This window comes from Gracilinanus agilis, chromosome 3, assembly GCF_016433145.1.
Source record: "Gracilinanus agilis isolate LMUSP501 chromosome 3, AgileGrace, whole genome shotgun sequence".
In the NCBI taxonomy this organism is placed as follows: domain Eukaryota; kingdom Metazoa; phylum Chordata; class Mammalia; order Didelphimorphia; family Didelphidae; genus Gracilinanus; species Gracilinanus agilis.
The window spans coordinates 451,258,521-451,273,694 of NC_058132.1; the positions used below are offsets into that span (position 1 = coordinate 451,258,521).

At 36.7% G+C, this 15,174-nt stretch overlaps 1 protein-coding gene across 1 annotated transcript in view; it reads left to right on the forward strand.

Annotated features, from left to right (window-relative positions):
• Positions 1–8,611, forward strand: part of ADGRG2 (adhesion G protein-coupled receptor G2) — a gene marked incomplete at its 5' end in the record, with an annotated part of 120,660 nt that extends 112,049 nt beyond the window's left edge. Inside the window, 3 exon segments of the mRNA XM_044666951.1 lie at positions 3,596–3,697; positions 6,491–6,643; positions 8,427–8,611. Of these exon segments, the coding sequence (XP_044522886.1) occupies positions 3,596–3,697; positions 6,491–6,643; positions 8,427–8,611 (440 nt within the window).
• Between the last annotated feature and the right edge of the window lie 6,563 nt (positions 8,612–15,174).

Sequence of the window (15,174 nt, forward strand, 5' to 3'; positions counted from 1 at the left end):
GGATGCTTGTTTGTTCTCCTCCTCTGTTTGCTCGGTTGTCTGGATTTTCTCTGTGTAAAAGCTGTCGAGTGTTAAAGACTTCTTTTTCTTGTTATTATTATTCTTTCTCTTCTGAACTTCCTGTGACTGAGTAGCCATCATTAGCCCAGCAGCTTCTCAGATTTATCCTCACGCTCAGTGTCTGTTCGTGGTCTATTGGTTCCTGCGGTCTGAGTTCTGGTTTTTTCCAAGGTCAAGCCCCCTGGTGGACCCCCTTGCTTGATCCTCTGCAGGAGGTTCCTTTACAAGTCTCAGGGCACTGCTTCCACAGTCGTATACCCGTCTGCACTGGTTCCCCACTCACGTTTTCAGAGCTTTAGTTCCTGGCTGTGTCTGCCTCCACCCACGCCTGCGCCCAGCGTCCACTCTCTGCTCCCGCGCTCAGATTTCGCGTGCGTTTTTTGACTTAATGGGGTCCTAAGTCTTGCTGCTCTCAGGAACAGGTCCCGGAGCTGCTGATGACTCGATGGGTGCCCCAAACTTGCTCTATTTCTTTTTAGCTGGCTTCGGAGCTATTGATGAGTGTGGCGGGGGTGGGGGTGGGGCGGTTGCTCAGCCCGCGATTAAGTGAGAGCCCTTTATAGCCTGGAAATGTCTCGATTCCACGTACCTTCCACGCTGTGCCCTGTTGTGGGGTTCCTCCGTTCGTCTGGACTTGTTTTTATGTCCCCTTGAGGAGTTTTGTGTGTTTCGGTCAGGAGAGGTTAAGAGCTGCTTCTTACTCTGCCGCCATCTTAACCCGGAAGTCGATAGCTCCCCATTTTTAAAGTTAGACACAGCTACATCTATACATTCCAAAAGAAAATTCTTTAGCTGTGAAGATCACTTTATTAAAATAATAGTAATATGCTATCATTCAGTGACTTGGTTAGTTTTTTATGATTGTACCCTACTTTGGCAGTAGAAAGCATGGAAGCAGACCCTTTAGAAATTTATCAGCAATAATACTTTGTCTCTGGACTTGCCTTTCTCTTAACTATTACTTTTTTAACTTTGACTGTGATCCCATCTGCTTTCCTCATCTCATTCTTCTATTGCTTTTGGCTCAAAAAATGTCATTTTATGGTTCCATTTATTTCAAAGCAACAAATCATTCTCCTGTTTTCCCAGAAATCTCAACCTGAGATTAATTTAATTGTACGTTGTGGCTCTTTTTCTTTATTTTGTTCAGCTTGGAAAGCATCAAGTATTCCTGTGGGTTACATGAAGTCTCTATTTTAACTTACAATATTTAGAATGAGGTAAATGGAATATCTGGCAAATTGTTTCCATAAATCACAATTATCCACAAATTACATTCCAGCATATAGTGTCCTTATTATGATAGATTAGCTCCTAATTTAAATGGCAAGTCAAGTGGTTGCATTGCAACCTGAGAAGAGTAATTTTTCTTTCAACAAACATTTATTAAGTACCTGTTGTGTGCCAAGCACTGTGCTAGGTCCTGGGGATACAAAGACAAAAGTGAAACATAGCATTCTATTAATGCTTTGCTCATTTAAAAAGAGGTAATTTGTGAGGAGAAGCACTGAAAGCTGGGGAGAATCAGGAAAAGCCTTTGATAGAAGGAGGACCCTGAAAGGATCTTTTTTTTTTTCATCTTTAACATTTAAAATTTTTTTTAATTTTATAGCTTTTAATTTTTTATTTTTGTAAAGATATTTTATTTTACCATTTGTATGTAAAAACAATTTTCCACATAAGTTTTCTGAAGTTATATGATCCAAATTGTCTCCCTCCTTCCCTTCCCTCCCTCTTCCCAGAGCTCTTAACCAACTTGATCTGGGTTATACATGTATTATCATGCAAAACATATCCCTGAAAGGATGTTTGAAGGAAATTTGGGATTCTAAGAAGGGAAGATGAGGAAGGAGTGTATTTAATGCATAATGGACAGCATGGAGGAAGTCACAGAGATGAAAGATGGAAGCATCATGTGTGAGTTACAGCAAGAAGGCCAGGTTAGCTTGAGTGAGTACTACATGAAAGAGTAATGCATAATAAGGCTAAAAAACTAGTTTGAAGCAAGATTGTAAAGGGCTTAAAAATGTCAAGTAGATCAGTTACCTAGAGGTAAGAAGAGCTTCCCTATAGGGTAGGTAGGTTGGTTCAGTGGGTAGAGTGCCAGGTCTGAAGTCAGGAAGACTCATCTTCATGAGTTCAAATCTAACCTCAGACACTTACTAGTTATGTGACTGTCACATAACTAGTAAGTGTCTGAGGTTAGTCATTTAATCCTATTTGCCTCCATTTTCTCAACTGTAAAATGAGCTGGGGAAAGAAATGGCAAACCATTGCAGCATCTTTGCTAAGAAAACCCAAGATGGGATCACAAAGAGTCAGACACAACTGAAACAACACAACAGTAAGAGCCAGTAAAGTTCAGAAGAATGGCATGTTTAGACCTGTGTTTTAGGGAATGATGCTTTGGTAGCTGTGTGAAGCATAGGTTGGAGAGAGGAGAGATTTGAAGTGAAGAGTCTAATTAAAAGGCTAATACAATAATAAGCCTGGCAAAAGGTGATGAGGACCTGAATTAGTGAGACGGCTATGAGAATTGAGAAAATGGGGACAGAAATGAGAGCTGCTGTGAGGTAGAGCAGACAAGACTTGGCAAGTGATTGGATGTATATAGTGAGTGCTCAGGATGACTCCAAAGTTGTGAGCCTGGGTGACTGGAAGAAAAGTGGTACCCTCAATGGAATTATAGAAGTTCAAACAAATAGCGAGTTTAGGAGAAAGGATAAGGAGTTCTGTCTTGGACATGTATGTATATGCCTAGATACCATTTGAAATATCCAAGATAGTTATTCAAGTAGAACTGAGGCCCAAGGAGAGGCAAAGCAAACTTAAAAAAAGATAATGAAATAAAATGTTTATGTTGATAGAAATCAGAACAGGCGTTGCAATGCAGTGGAAAGAATCCTGGATATGGAGTCAGAGGAGCTAAATTCAAATCCTGGATGTGCCCTTTACTACATTATGAACTTGGGCAAGTCCCTGAATCCCTCTGGTCCTGAGTGTCATCCATAAAATAAAGGGTTTCCATTAAATATCATCTAAGGTCCCTTCCAACTCCAAATCTATGATCCTATGATTTGTACAACATTCAAGACAGCCATCTTCTTGACAAAACAAATATGAACTACAGTAGGAGCAAACCTATCTTGAAATCAAGGCTAGGAAACCAGTAAGTTGGCAGGAGAACAGAGGAGAAGTGTTGGCACAAGGAGAGTACTCACTTTTTAAAAGTATTATTCACTTTACAAAGTCATGAGATTCCTCTGGCTAGCAAACTTCCATAGTAACTTGAAAATATCCAATTCTTGAAAACTATTTTTATAGAATCCATCTGTTAAATCACATTAGTGTCTATTAAACAGAATTCTACTAATAATATTAATAATATTTGAATGTTATTAATACTAAAAAATAATATTAAATAGAAATTTATCATCATTTAGGACTTAGTTATAAAATTACTCTTACCTTTCATCAGCATCTAACCCTATAAAAAGTATAAAACTGTTAAGTTCCTTTTCCTTTTTTTTTAAAGGATTCTTCATATTCATCTTCTACTGTGTGGCAAAGGAAAATGTCCGGAAACAGTGGAGAAGATACCTTTGTTGTGGCAGATACAGGCTGGCTGAAAATTCTGGTAAAAATACACTGTATATCATTACATTTAAAAGCAGCTTCTTCATTTAAATTGTAAAGTATCTTCAGATAAATTATGTAGAGATTATATATTTGTATAAATATATGTGTGTATATATATGTGTATATATATATATGTGTGTATATATATATGTATGTATTAGGACCCAAAAGCAGAAAACAATGTTTCCAAATAGGTCAGTATATCTGCAAAATGGCAAATGAAACCTGCTCAGTTTCAAAGAAAGTCAATTGAACAATGTTCAATTTTTTTAAAAACAAAATTTCAAATATATTTGTTAATAGTCCAACAGTCTAAGAGTTTGTTCTATTATGTAAAATCCAAGGTCAACTTGGAAACATTCAGTACAATGCTCCAGAGATCTCTGTTGTTTAACATTTGTATCAATGAATTAGTTAAGATATAGATAATATGTCTATTAGATCTGGAGGTGACATAATGCTTAGACACTGCTAATAGTCAAAATTGAAAAAGATCTCAGCAAGCAAAAACACCAGACTAAACTTTAAAATATGAAATTAGATTTAGAGGTGGAAGGGATCTTGAAGATCAGCCTTCTCATTTCACAGAAGATAAAACTGAGATAAATGTAAAGCCATATGTTTCAAAGACTCAACTTCAGAAGGACTCTGGAGGAATGGTGAGAAAACAATTTGTTTGAAAAAGATCTGGAGGTTTTAGTTGACCTCAAACCCAATATGAATAAAAAATGATATAGCAGCCACAAAAGTAAATGTAATTATTTTGTATTAAGAAAGGTAATGTGTCCAGGAATAAAGAGGCAATCATTTTTCTATACTACAGACTGCATCTAGAGTATCATGTTCATCTCTGAGTGCAACATTATAAGACAGCCATTAGGAAGCTAAAAAGGCTCCAGAGGGGCAAAGAGTCTCAAGGTAACAATATATGAAGATCAGTGGAAGGAACGGGGTTTTGCCTGGAGTAGACTTAAGAGAAATGAGATAGCTACCTTCAATTATTTAAAGGACTGTGGTATGGAAGAAGAATGAACTAGGTTCATCCTACCTAGTAAGAATGCAGGACTGGCAGCAAAGGCTGAAACTTGCAAAAAAGCAAATTTAGAAATAATTTCCTAACATTTAGAACTATTCAAATGTTCATTATTTTGAATCAGAAGTGGGTTTTCCCTCATTGGAGGTATTTAAACAAATTCCAGATGACCATTTGTTGAGATTATTGTAGAGTTTATTCTTATTCAGGTATGGGTTGGAATTGATGGCCATTGAGATACCTACCAGCTTTGAAATTTTTTTGAATCTTTGAAATGAAGTTCAAAATCAGTTGTTACTTAAAAAAAAGTTATTTTTTAAATTAGTGAAATATTTCATGAAGGACCATTTTAACTTATTTTCTAATATTTATTAAAGTAAAAAATTAATTAAAAAATTAAGCTAATTGTAGATTCAACTTTTATATTCTAGATTGGGCAAATATTATTAATCAGTTTGTAGATGAGCAAACCAATTTCCATATATAGTTCTTAGCATATTTTGAATTGTTTTAATTTGTCTTTTTCCCCCCTTGGACACATAAAAACTTAGATTTAGAAGACCTGGGTCCTAACCTGAGCTCTTTCTGTTATTACCTTTGAGATTTAAAGCAAAGAATTTCATCTTTTGGGATTTTGGTATACTAATTAGCAAAATGGAGAAAATAATACTCACACTGAAACATAGAATTTTTGTGAAGGAAGTGCTCATAAACCTTAACTTACTATTCTGTGAAAATATAAACTAATAATAATAATCTATAAAATGAGGGGTTTGGACTAGATGATCTCTAAGGTCCTTCTAACTCTACAATTCAATAATCCTATGAATTGGTTAATCAAGCACCTGGCTCATATTTTTTTATTTTGTTTTTTAAACCCTTAACTTCAGTCTTAGAATCAATACTATATATAGGTTCTGTAGCATCCATGATATTAAGTGGGGTCAAAGATGCCTCACAGAATTCCCAACTGCCCCCTCTCTTGGAGTTCTGGGAGGCACTATGGAATCCCCCAGAACTCTAGGAGAGGGGCAGTTGGAATCTACTGAACCACCTTGCTGTTTCCCTAAGATTTGTTTTTAATAAATAATGAGAAAAATCTATTTTGAGGCATTTTCCATAAATATTATGGTTTATGACAATGATGGCAAACCATTTAGAGACCAAATACCTAAACTGTAACCCTCATGCCATATGTGAGCCTCCCCCCTCCCTTCTCCCCTCCTTACCCCAGACAGGGGAGAGAGGAAGCACTTCCATTGGGTTGCTATGCAGAGGGGCAGGTGATGAGAGAAATGTTCTCAGGTGCACATGGAAAGGGGGAAGGGAGCAGCCCCCTCCAGCACTTGTGTTATAGGTTCACCAATACAGGTTTATGATTTTTGATGAAAGCCATGAGTCTGCAACCAGAGAAAAACTGGAATGCATTACAAAGAGTCCAACCAAGGTCAGTGTCTAAGTAGTCATGGCTAATCAGCATATGGTCATTATAGCCAGGGTGCCTTCTATCCATCAGACTGGTAGCCAAACTAACCAAACAAGTCAGACATCATGATTAGGTTTATTAGCCAGGGTTGAAGACAGAATCAGTAACTTTGGGGGTTTTTTTTAACAATAAGGTCTTGAAATATGTAATTCCTTTGTAAGCTCTTGAAGTGTGATCATAGTTTCTAGAATTCATTATCTCCCATATACCTATCCCTTGCATTTTTGCTTGAACAAACTGCACTATTTTCTGTAATGCTTATTCTGCTATAGACTGGAGTAGAACTGCTACTAATGGTTTAAAGAAGCAGATTGTAAACCAAGGAGTGTCCAGTTCTTCAAATTCCTTACAATCAAACAGTAACTCCACTAATTCTACCACCCTGCTAGTGAATAATGATTGCTCAGTACACGCAAATGGGAATGGTATGTATATCTCCATCTAGTATTTCTCGAGCTATTTTTTATGTATTTTTAAAAGTCAATTTATCCTCTAGTGACATCCTTCCTAAGCCCAAAGAATAATTACATACAACTTGTTCATTCAAATGGTTGTCAGTTATTAAAGAGAAATAGTCATCTAATTTGATTCATGTTGGTATACAATGGAACTAATTTCCAAAAGAATATCCACTTCTCATGTGAACTGTGACTAAATGCAAAGTTTTAACATTGCTAAGTCTGAACTGAGTATCATCTTTAAACCCCATTACTGTGCTCCTTGAGAGCTATATTGAAAAGATCAAATAACCACACCAATTTCTGTGACATCTTAACTAGACACTTCCTCTATGCTTAAACCTTGCTATTTTGTTACTTATCCTATTTACTAATCCTTTCTTCTGATATTGCTTTTAGTCAATATTCAGTTGCATAATACTAACAGATAAAACATGGCCTATATTACCATTAAGTGGATAGATTTTAGTTGCTATGCTTCATAAGCCAAGGAATTCTGGTACTTGTATCAGAAGTACCCACCTGTTTTTCTTTTACAAAAGTGGGCTGTTCAGCCTTATCTTTTATATCTTGACATTTTCGTTTCTTAACATTTCTATTGTTATTTTATGAATAATTGCAATTTTCTTGGCTAGTAATTATTAGAATGACTTTTCTTCTCATGCTATTTATCACCCTTCATGACTTATTGAATAGTTTAAGTAGTTAGTATGTCTGCCCAAAAAACATTCAGACTTCCCAAAGTCAGTAGGTTCTTTGTACCTTATTGTACCATATATGTGTGTGTGTACACCATAATTATATGTGTACCATAATAAACATAGATTCTGAAAAAAATGTATAAGGTTCAGTCCCTTTGAAGGATGGAATTAATGCCAGATCTTTTACACCTTGATACTATTTTAGGGTGAGAACTCTCACCAATTCCTATGATAATTGTGATGGGATTAATTATTTTCTAAGCATTGAGGAAGAGTCAAAAGAAATCAAGATCAGCTTATTCCAGGGACACACACACATACATACACACACACACACACACACACACACACACACATATACACTCACACACACAAGACATTCAGTTCCAAAGAGGAGAGTCACAGATGTGTAGTGAGTCACTGAAGATGGCATGTTAATACACAATTGTGCTCTCACCTGTAGTTTCTGCTGCTAAGAGGCTAAGGCTAATGGACTGATTGAACAAAGGAATTCTGACCTATAACAAAGCTAAGGCCAATCAAACGTACACACAAGTACGGTACCAGTATGGTGAGATCTTAGAAGTGAAAGACTTTCTAGTTTGTCTAAAGAGGGCTAAATTAGTCCAGGTCAGTAAAGCTGAGCAGGAGTTTCCATACTCATCAGTTTTTCAGATAGGACCCATGAGTGGTAGCTGTGTATTTCCAACCAAGGGGAGACCCAGACCCAGTCTCTTGGGGGTAAAAAAAAGCAGAGGAAGCCTAGGATGCTCGACTGGCAATCCATATCTCCTCGAGGAAATTGGATGGATTCATATGAGGATTGGATTAAATGTATTGGGTTTTCCAATCCAATTCATCTAGAGTCCCTTCTAGATCTATGCCTATGATTTTCCAATCCCAAAGTAAAATATAACTATACCCTATAACTATTAAGGAGGAAGCTTCTCTGTGTAATGCATATGGCAGGGTGTAGTGAAATGGTCTCAACTTTTAGTAAATGGTTACTACTGCTAACATATGAAATGAACCTGCTAATCTTTATCTAGGAAATGCCTCTACAGAAAGGAATGGAGTCTCCTTCAGTGTCCAGAATGGTGATGTTTGTCTGCATGACTTCTCAGGAAAACAACATGGGTTTAATGAGAAGGAAGACCCTTGTAACAGCAAGAACCGAATCTCTCTCAGAAGGACTTCAAAGAGGGGGAGCCTCCATTTTGTTGAGCAAATGTGATTTTAAAAAAATTCTAGCACAGTGCTGGATAGGGGAAGAGTATCAGAATCTTTACTTTTACACAATGTGAGAAGCTGACTTATTTAGAGCTCCATGTCCTTGGAAACAAGAGATCCAGGACTGGCAAGGCCCAAGCATTGTTGGGGAAAAAATAGAATTTCAAAATTCTATTAGAGAAGATCTATCAGAAGCTACTTTGGAGCTCACATTTGTTTGCAATTTGAGTCGTCATTCTTATTTTCAAAGAGAGCTGTTTTTAAGCATTTAAAAAATATAGGAATACTAAGTAAATAATCTATGTAGTACCAATGTAAAATGTATAAGTGATTACAACCTAGACAATGCTTATTTCCTTTGTTATCATAACATGCAACAACTGTTAATTACAGTCTTTGTGAGTTTAGTCCTTCTTGATGTATATAAGTTAAATACCATGGACCATTAACATTTTGTTCAACTTAAAAAACATATCTATTTATTTCCTATAATGTAATTTTTTTCTTCTGTATAGAACAGTGGTTGTATTTTGTTTCAAGCTATAACTTAGGAAATGCTAGCTGATACAATGAACTCCCAAATTCTGCTCTGTATTAGCCTAAAGATTAAACAATATGAAATGCAGCAATTTACATAGGTCAACTTTGAAAGATACTGGATAAACTGAAATGTGTAAGTGGACCTTGAACCAGTTAGACCTAAATTCCAAGACCTGATTCTGGTTCTTTTAGTTCAGTTTAAAAGTTTGGTCACAGGAAAGGAAGGAGGCATTATGCAGACCACTTAACACAAAAATTCTAATCTTTGAGCAACCTAATTCACTGGCACTTTTCAACTCTCTAGGAACCTTTCAAAAAAAAGGACTGAATAGCATTACTTTTTAATGGAAATGTATTTTAGGAAAAATTCCTAATTGCTATTCCTTAGGATCAAGGAAACTGCGTGGTATATGGTTGACTTTTAAGACTGTTAAGCTCTCTGGCTTATCCTGAGGTATCATTAATTTTAAAATATTATATAAGTATCAGGGGCATACCATGTCTCAAAGACAGTTGTACAGTGATGAAGGTAAGCATGAGATTGAGAATGGCAGAATATCTCACAATATTATCATTCCTATGAATACCAAACCATAATTTTTAAATATTAAATGGGTTTGCCTTTGCTTCACATCGACAGTATCTTGGTAATTTCCCCAAGTATGTTCTTAATAGGAACTATATAAAGTCTTACTTAGCCATACTCCCTTGCCCCCATGGAATCTATTGTATAGATTCACAATACTTGTAAAAGTGAATGTGGGGCTATAGGATAAACAATAATGATAGAATAATATATTTCTGTGAATGCTCTACTTGGCTAATTGCCTTTGCACTGTTTCTTAATATGGTTTATTTAATTCTTTTGTATTTATATTTTAAAATGTTGAAACTGGTCAAATAAATTTCAAGTTCATTTCATTCAGTTGAATAACTTTCATACAGATAAACTGTCCTCAGTCCATTTGTTTAAAATAAAAATGTTACATAAGTACAACAAATCAGCAGTAAAGGCCTGAGTATAAAAAATATTAATAAAATTTTCTAGAGAATTCTGAACCATATTAGTTCACAGGGGTTCTTAACTTTTTTGTATACTTTGTCAGCAGTCAATCAAAAACTCAATCCTGAAAGACAAAGTAATAGTTGATATGAAAATATCTGTAGAGGCAGGTAGGTGGCATAGAGGATAGAGAGCCATGCTTGGAATTGGAAGGACCTGGGTTCAAATATGACTTCAGACACTTCCTAGCTGTGTGACCCTAAGCAAATCACTTAACCCAGATTTCCTAGTCCTTTCCCTTCTGTCATAGAGTTGTTTCTCTAACAGAAGATAGAGTTTGGAAGGAAGGAAAGAAGGAAGGAGATAGGGAGGGGAAGAGGGAGGGAAAGAGGTAAAGAAAGGAGGGAAGAAAAAAAATCAACAAACTTGCCCATGTTGGAAAAAGAGCAGGCCAAAGCTCCCATGTAGATCAGAGTGACATCTGGCTCTTGAGTGGCCTGGGTGAGAAAGGTAGATCTTCTCTTTAAATACACACACACTCCTGTGAAAGATAGACATCACAGGTACCCTGGAAAAGGCTCAGCACCAGAAGTGCTAGCCCTCCCTGGGCAGCTTGGTGGCACCATAGTGCACAGAACACTGGCTCTCCTACCAGAGGTGTTAGTCTCTGGGCCTCTGGGTGGCGCCCTAGTGCACGGAATACTGGGCCTCCCACCAGAGGTGCGAGTCCTCCTGGAGCAACTAGGTGGCGCCATAGTGCCCAGAACACTGGCTTTCCCATCAGAGGTGCTAGTCCTCCCTGAGCAGCTAGGTGGCACCCTAGTGCACAGAACACTGATCCTCCCACCAGAGGTTCCAGTTCTCCCTGAGATATCCAATATACACCCTACTCTCACTGGTGGCTCCAATAAGCTATAGTGTGTAAAGCAACTACACCTCACTAGGCTGAGGATAGCCAACAGACCTAAAACCCCTCAGTTGACTTAGGAGGACATCAACCCCAAATATGTGCAGAATTCTCCCAGTGGAATGGGCAGATGAGAACAATTTGTTCCACTGTCATAAAGATGGCTAAAGCAGGTGCTGTGGAGCCCTTGGAGCTTGGTCCGACACAGAAGGTGCCCAGGTCTTCCACTTCATCTGAAACCAGTCATCTTGCCTTTTGTCTTGCCACAGACTTCAATGATTGGAAGTCTTCATGGGACTCCACCTCACTTAAATCCAATTCACTCACAAGTTCAGACATCACCCATAATGTTATTGGTACTCTTTGGAAAAAAATAAAGGATAGACACAAAATCACTATATAAATACACTTTAGTTTTCTTTTTTAGAAAATAAAACAAAATTTTTAATTTTTTGAAAATTAAAAAAAGCTGGAACAAAAAGATGAATATAGTATTATTTCCCTCATTTGGATGCTAATGTGGAGGTTTAGGAATACTTTGATGAATTCAATGAATATGCAATTTATTAGAATATTTATTCTTTGGCGAAATGATTCACAATGTAGGATTCAATTTTTGGTTTGCATCTTTTTATTCTTTTATAAAGGCCTAAGAAAAAGAACCAGTCCCTTAGCATATATATAATAAAGATTTCACCTGACATATTCCTTTCTTGCAAAGAATTCATTGATATTACCCTTGTCTTTCTGTCTTAGAGTTGCTTAGAGTCAGAAATTAAAGGTTTAGAAAAAGGAGAGAGGCAGCTAAGTGGCACTGGATATAATGCCAGGCCTGGAGTCATGAGGACCTGGGTTCCGGGTTCAAATTTGGCCCCAGATACTTCCTAACTATGGACCCTGGGCAAATCACTTAACCACATTTGTCTAGCCCTTGCCCTTCTGTCTTGGGGGTGTTACTAAGAAAAAAGTAAGGATTAAAAAAATTCATTGGCAAGTTACTTTCAGATTATACAAAGTTTATAAGATGCTTTTGCATATAATTTCATCCTTAAAACAATTTTATGAAGTAAACAGGGAAGATATTTTCATTATCTACATTTTACAGAGGAATAAGGCAAGAAACAGAACAGAAAGACTGTTAACTCAAGGTTAGACTGCTATGGCATGACCTTTGACTATTGCTTCACTGTCATTTCTCTATAATACACTAAATTCATCCATTCATTCTTTAAGTCAAGGACAATATAATGTCAATAAGACTTCACATATTTACACTTTCCATAGCACTTAGAACATTAGTATTAAACATATGATAAGTGTTTGTTGATTGATCAATTGTTGTGAGAATCAAATGAATCAATGAGAATAAGCACATTTGCCCCCAGGGTTCTAGAAGTAACTCTGAGGGGTTGCAAATAATCTTCTAATGCTATAGTTTATAAGCCTCCACCAATGTATTTTCCTATTATTATCAGTTGATATCAACCAATTAGATTTAACTAGCTTTGAAAAAAAGGCTGTTTTTTAGGGTTGTACAATAAGAATGAGGCTAGATGGTGCCATGGACAGAGAGCCAACCCTGGAGTCAGGAGGACCTGAGTTCAAATGTAATCTCAGACACTAGCCGTATGACCTTGGACAAGTCACTTAACACTGTTTGCCTCCATTCATTGTCTATAAAATGAGCTGGAGGAGGAAATAGCAAACCACTCCAGTAATCATTGCCAAGAAAACCCCAAAGAGGGTCACAAAGAGTCAGACACACCTAATAAATGAAATAACTACAATAAAAAACAAGAATAGTTGGTATAAACCATCCCCGCTAATATCTGTGATGTACTCTCCCACTAGTAAAAAACTTTCCAAGGGAAAGGGAGCTTGAGCTTACAAAACATATATAGGAAAGGACACCCAAATCTCCTAGAAGTCTGTGTGCTTCGATTCTCAAGATGTTCATTTTATGTATTTTGTAGCTTTTCTGCTGGGCTCCTTGGGAACCAGAGTCTTGACTTCTTTATTCATCTTATCTAATCTGAACTCAGTTCTAACATTGATGTTGCTATCAGCTGTTGCTGTCCCAGAGACATTGCTAGGATGTGAATGAAGAAGTCCAAAGACTCTAGTTCTCCAAAATTAATGAGAACCTCTTCTGGCCAAAAGGCAGGGAAGGAAAACGAGACAGAGTCTGAGACTGGGATCAGGGATCTTCTGCTCTGTCCTCTGCCATTTCATCCCAGGGACTTGTTTAGAAGGCTTCCACCCTCAGCTACTAGATGCTCAAATCCTTTGGGTTTTGAACTAGTCAACAATTTTAGGAATAACTCGTGTGACCAAATTTGCTTAACATATCCAAATATCTTTTTTTTTTGCAAAGTAATTCTAATTCATCCAATAGCTTTCAAGGACAACTAAAACAAAATCTTTTTCCTCACTTGGTCTTAACTCTGTAACAGATTGATTCAATTCATGCATGGTATTAAAGTATAGCATGTTGCCACTTATTTTAAGTAGAGTGCAATGATTTGCTTGACTAATTCAGCTGATCTCCCTCCTTACTCATGTATTCAATAAAATTTTTTTTAGCACTGTCTAGGGGTTGACTGGTCCCAGATTTTAAACTTGTAAAAATTGGTGGGAATATATTCTGTCAAACATGCCAAGGCATCCAAAAGGAAAATGGAAACAAGTTTTTACAACAATCTTTCATAATTGGGAATGGCTATTTGAAATAAATGTATAAATATGTCTTAAGGGATCCTATTTAAGGCTAGAAGATTCAATTTCCTTTCTCACTTTTTATGCTCTCTTCGAATTTCAAGCTTATTGAAACATGGCTCTTAAACATAAAAAATAGAAACTGGAAAGCCCAAGATTGTAGAATGTTTACATATTTTGTGAAAGGGACAAGAAAACAGAATCAACCAAAAAGGAGATCAATATATTGAAAAAATTCCAAAGAACATTGGAAATACTAAGTATTGAACACCTCTCATCTAATTTCTTCACTATACTCACAAGCCCTTTCCCAAATAAAAAACAAATTTGCATAAAAGGAATTTATAAAGAAGTAGTGTTATCCTTTCATTGGAATCCTAATATAAAGTTATTCATAGTTAGACTTAAGTAATTTAATCCCGATTTGTAGTTAAAAATACCATGAATTGGGGAAGCTATTTGGGTCAATGAGTTGAGAGCCAAGCCTAGAGATGAGAGATGCCAGGTTCAAATCTGAATTCAGATACCTCCTACCTGTGAACCTGGGCAAGTTGCTTAACCCCCATTGCCTAGCCCTGACTGCTCTTCTGCCTTGGAACCAATACAGAGTATTGATTCTAAGACAGAAACTAAGGATTGTTTTTTTTTTAATATCAATAATGCAGTCGGTAATTTTACATGCAACGCTTAGTTTGGAAGCATCATTATATACAGAGCCAGTCTTAATTACAAGGACTTGAGAAGTGACAAGTCAACAAAAGTCAAATATGCCAGAGAGGATCCTGGATCTACTGCATTGGAAATTCTCACTGATTGCAACACAGTGAAGCTACTCGGAAATATTCTAACCATTGTTGAAAATCTGCACCATATACCAAATCCATAGAGACCCAGACAAATGGGATTCAATCAGTTAAAAAATACTTATTGCAAACTTATTACATGCAAAACACTGTGCTAGGCAATGTGTACGGGAACGGGCATGGAGTACAAAGATTAATATGAGTCCTTTGTGGAGCTTAGAGTTTGGTTAAGTAGATATGATAGGTTCACTTTGCCTCTGTCTTAAATAAATAGACTTGTAATCTCATTAGTGTGACTACTGATGTTTTTCATTTTTTCTATATGACTATTCTGTCTCCTATTCCAATTGAATATGTCCTTGAAGACATCTGTCATGGCATTTTTTTAGATACGAGTAATCCCTGGTAACATGTTCCAGTCTGCTTCTATCAATCAACCAATCAACAGGCATCTGTAAGCCTTTTCTACGTGCCAGGCATTGTACTAAGGACAAAGGATACAAATGAAAAACTAAAAGATTTTTTGTCTTACAGAAGTTTACATTTCCCATATGGGTGGCAACATTTATCCATAAATTGGCACATATCCAGAAACTAGA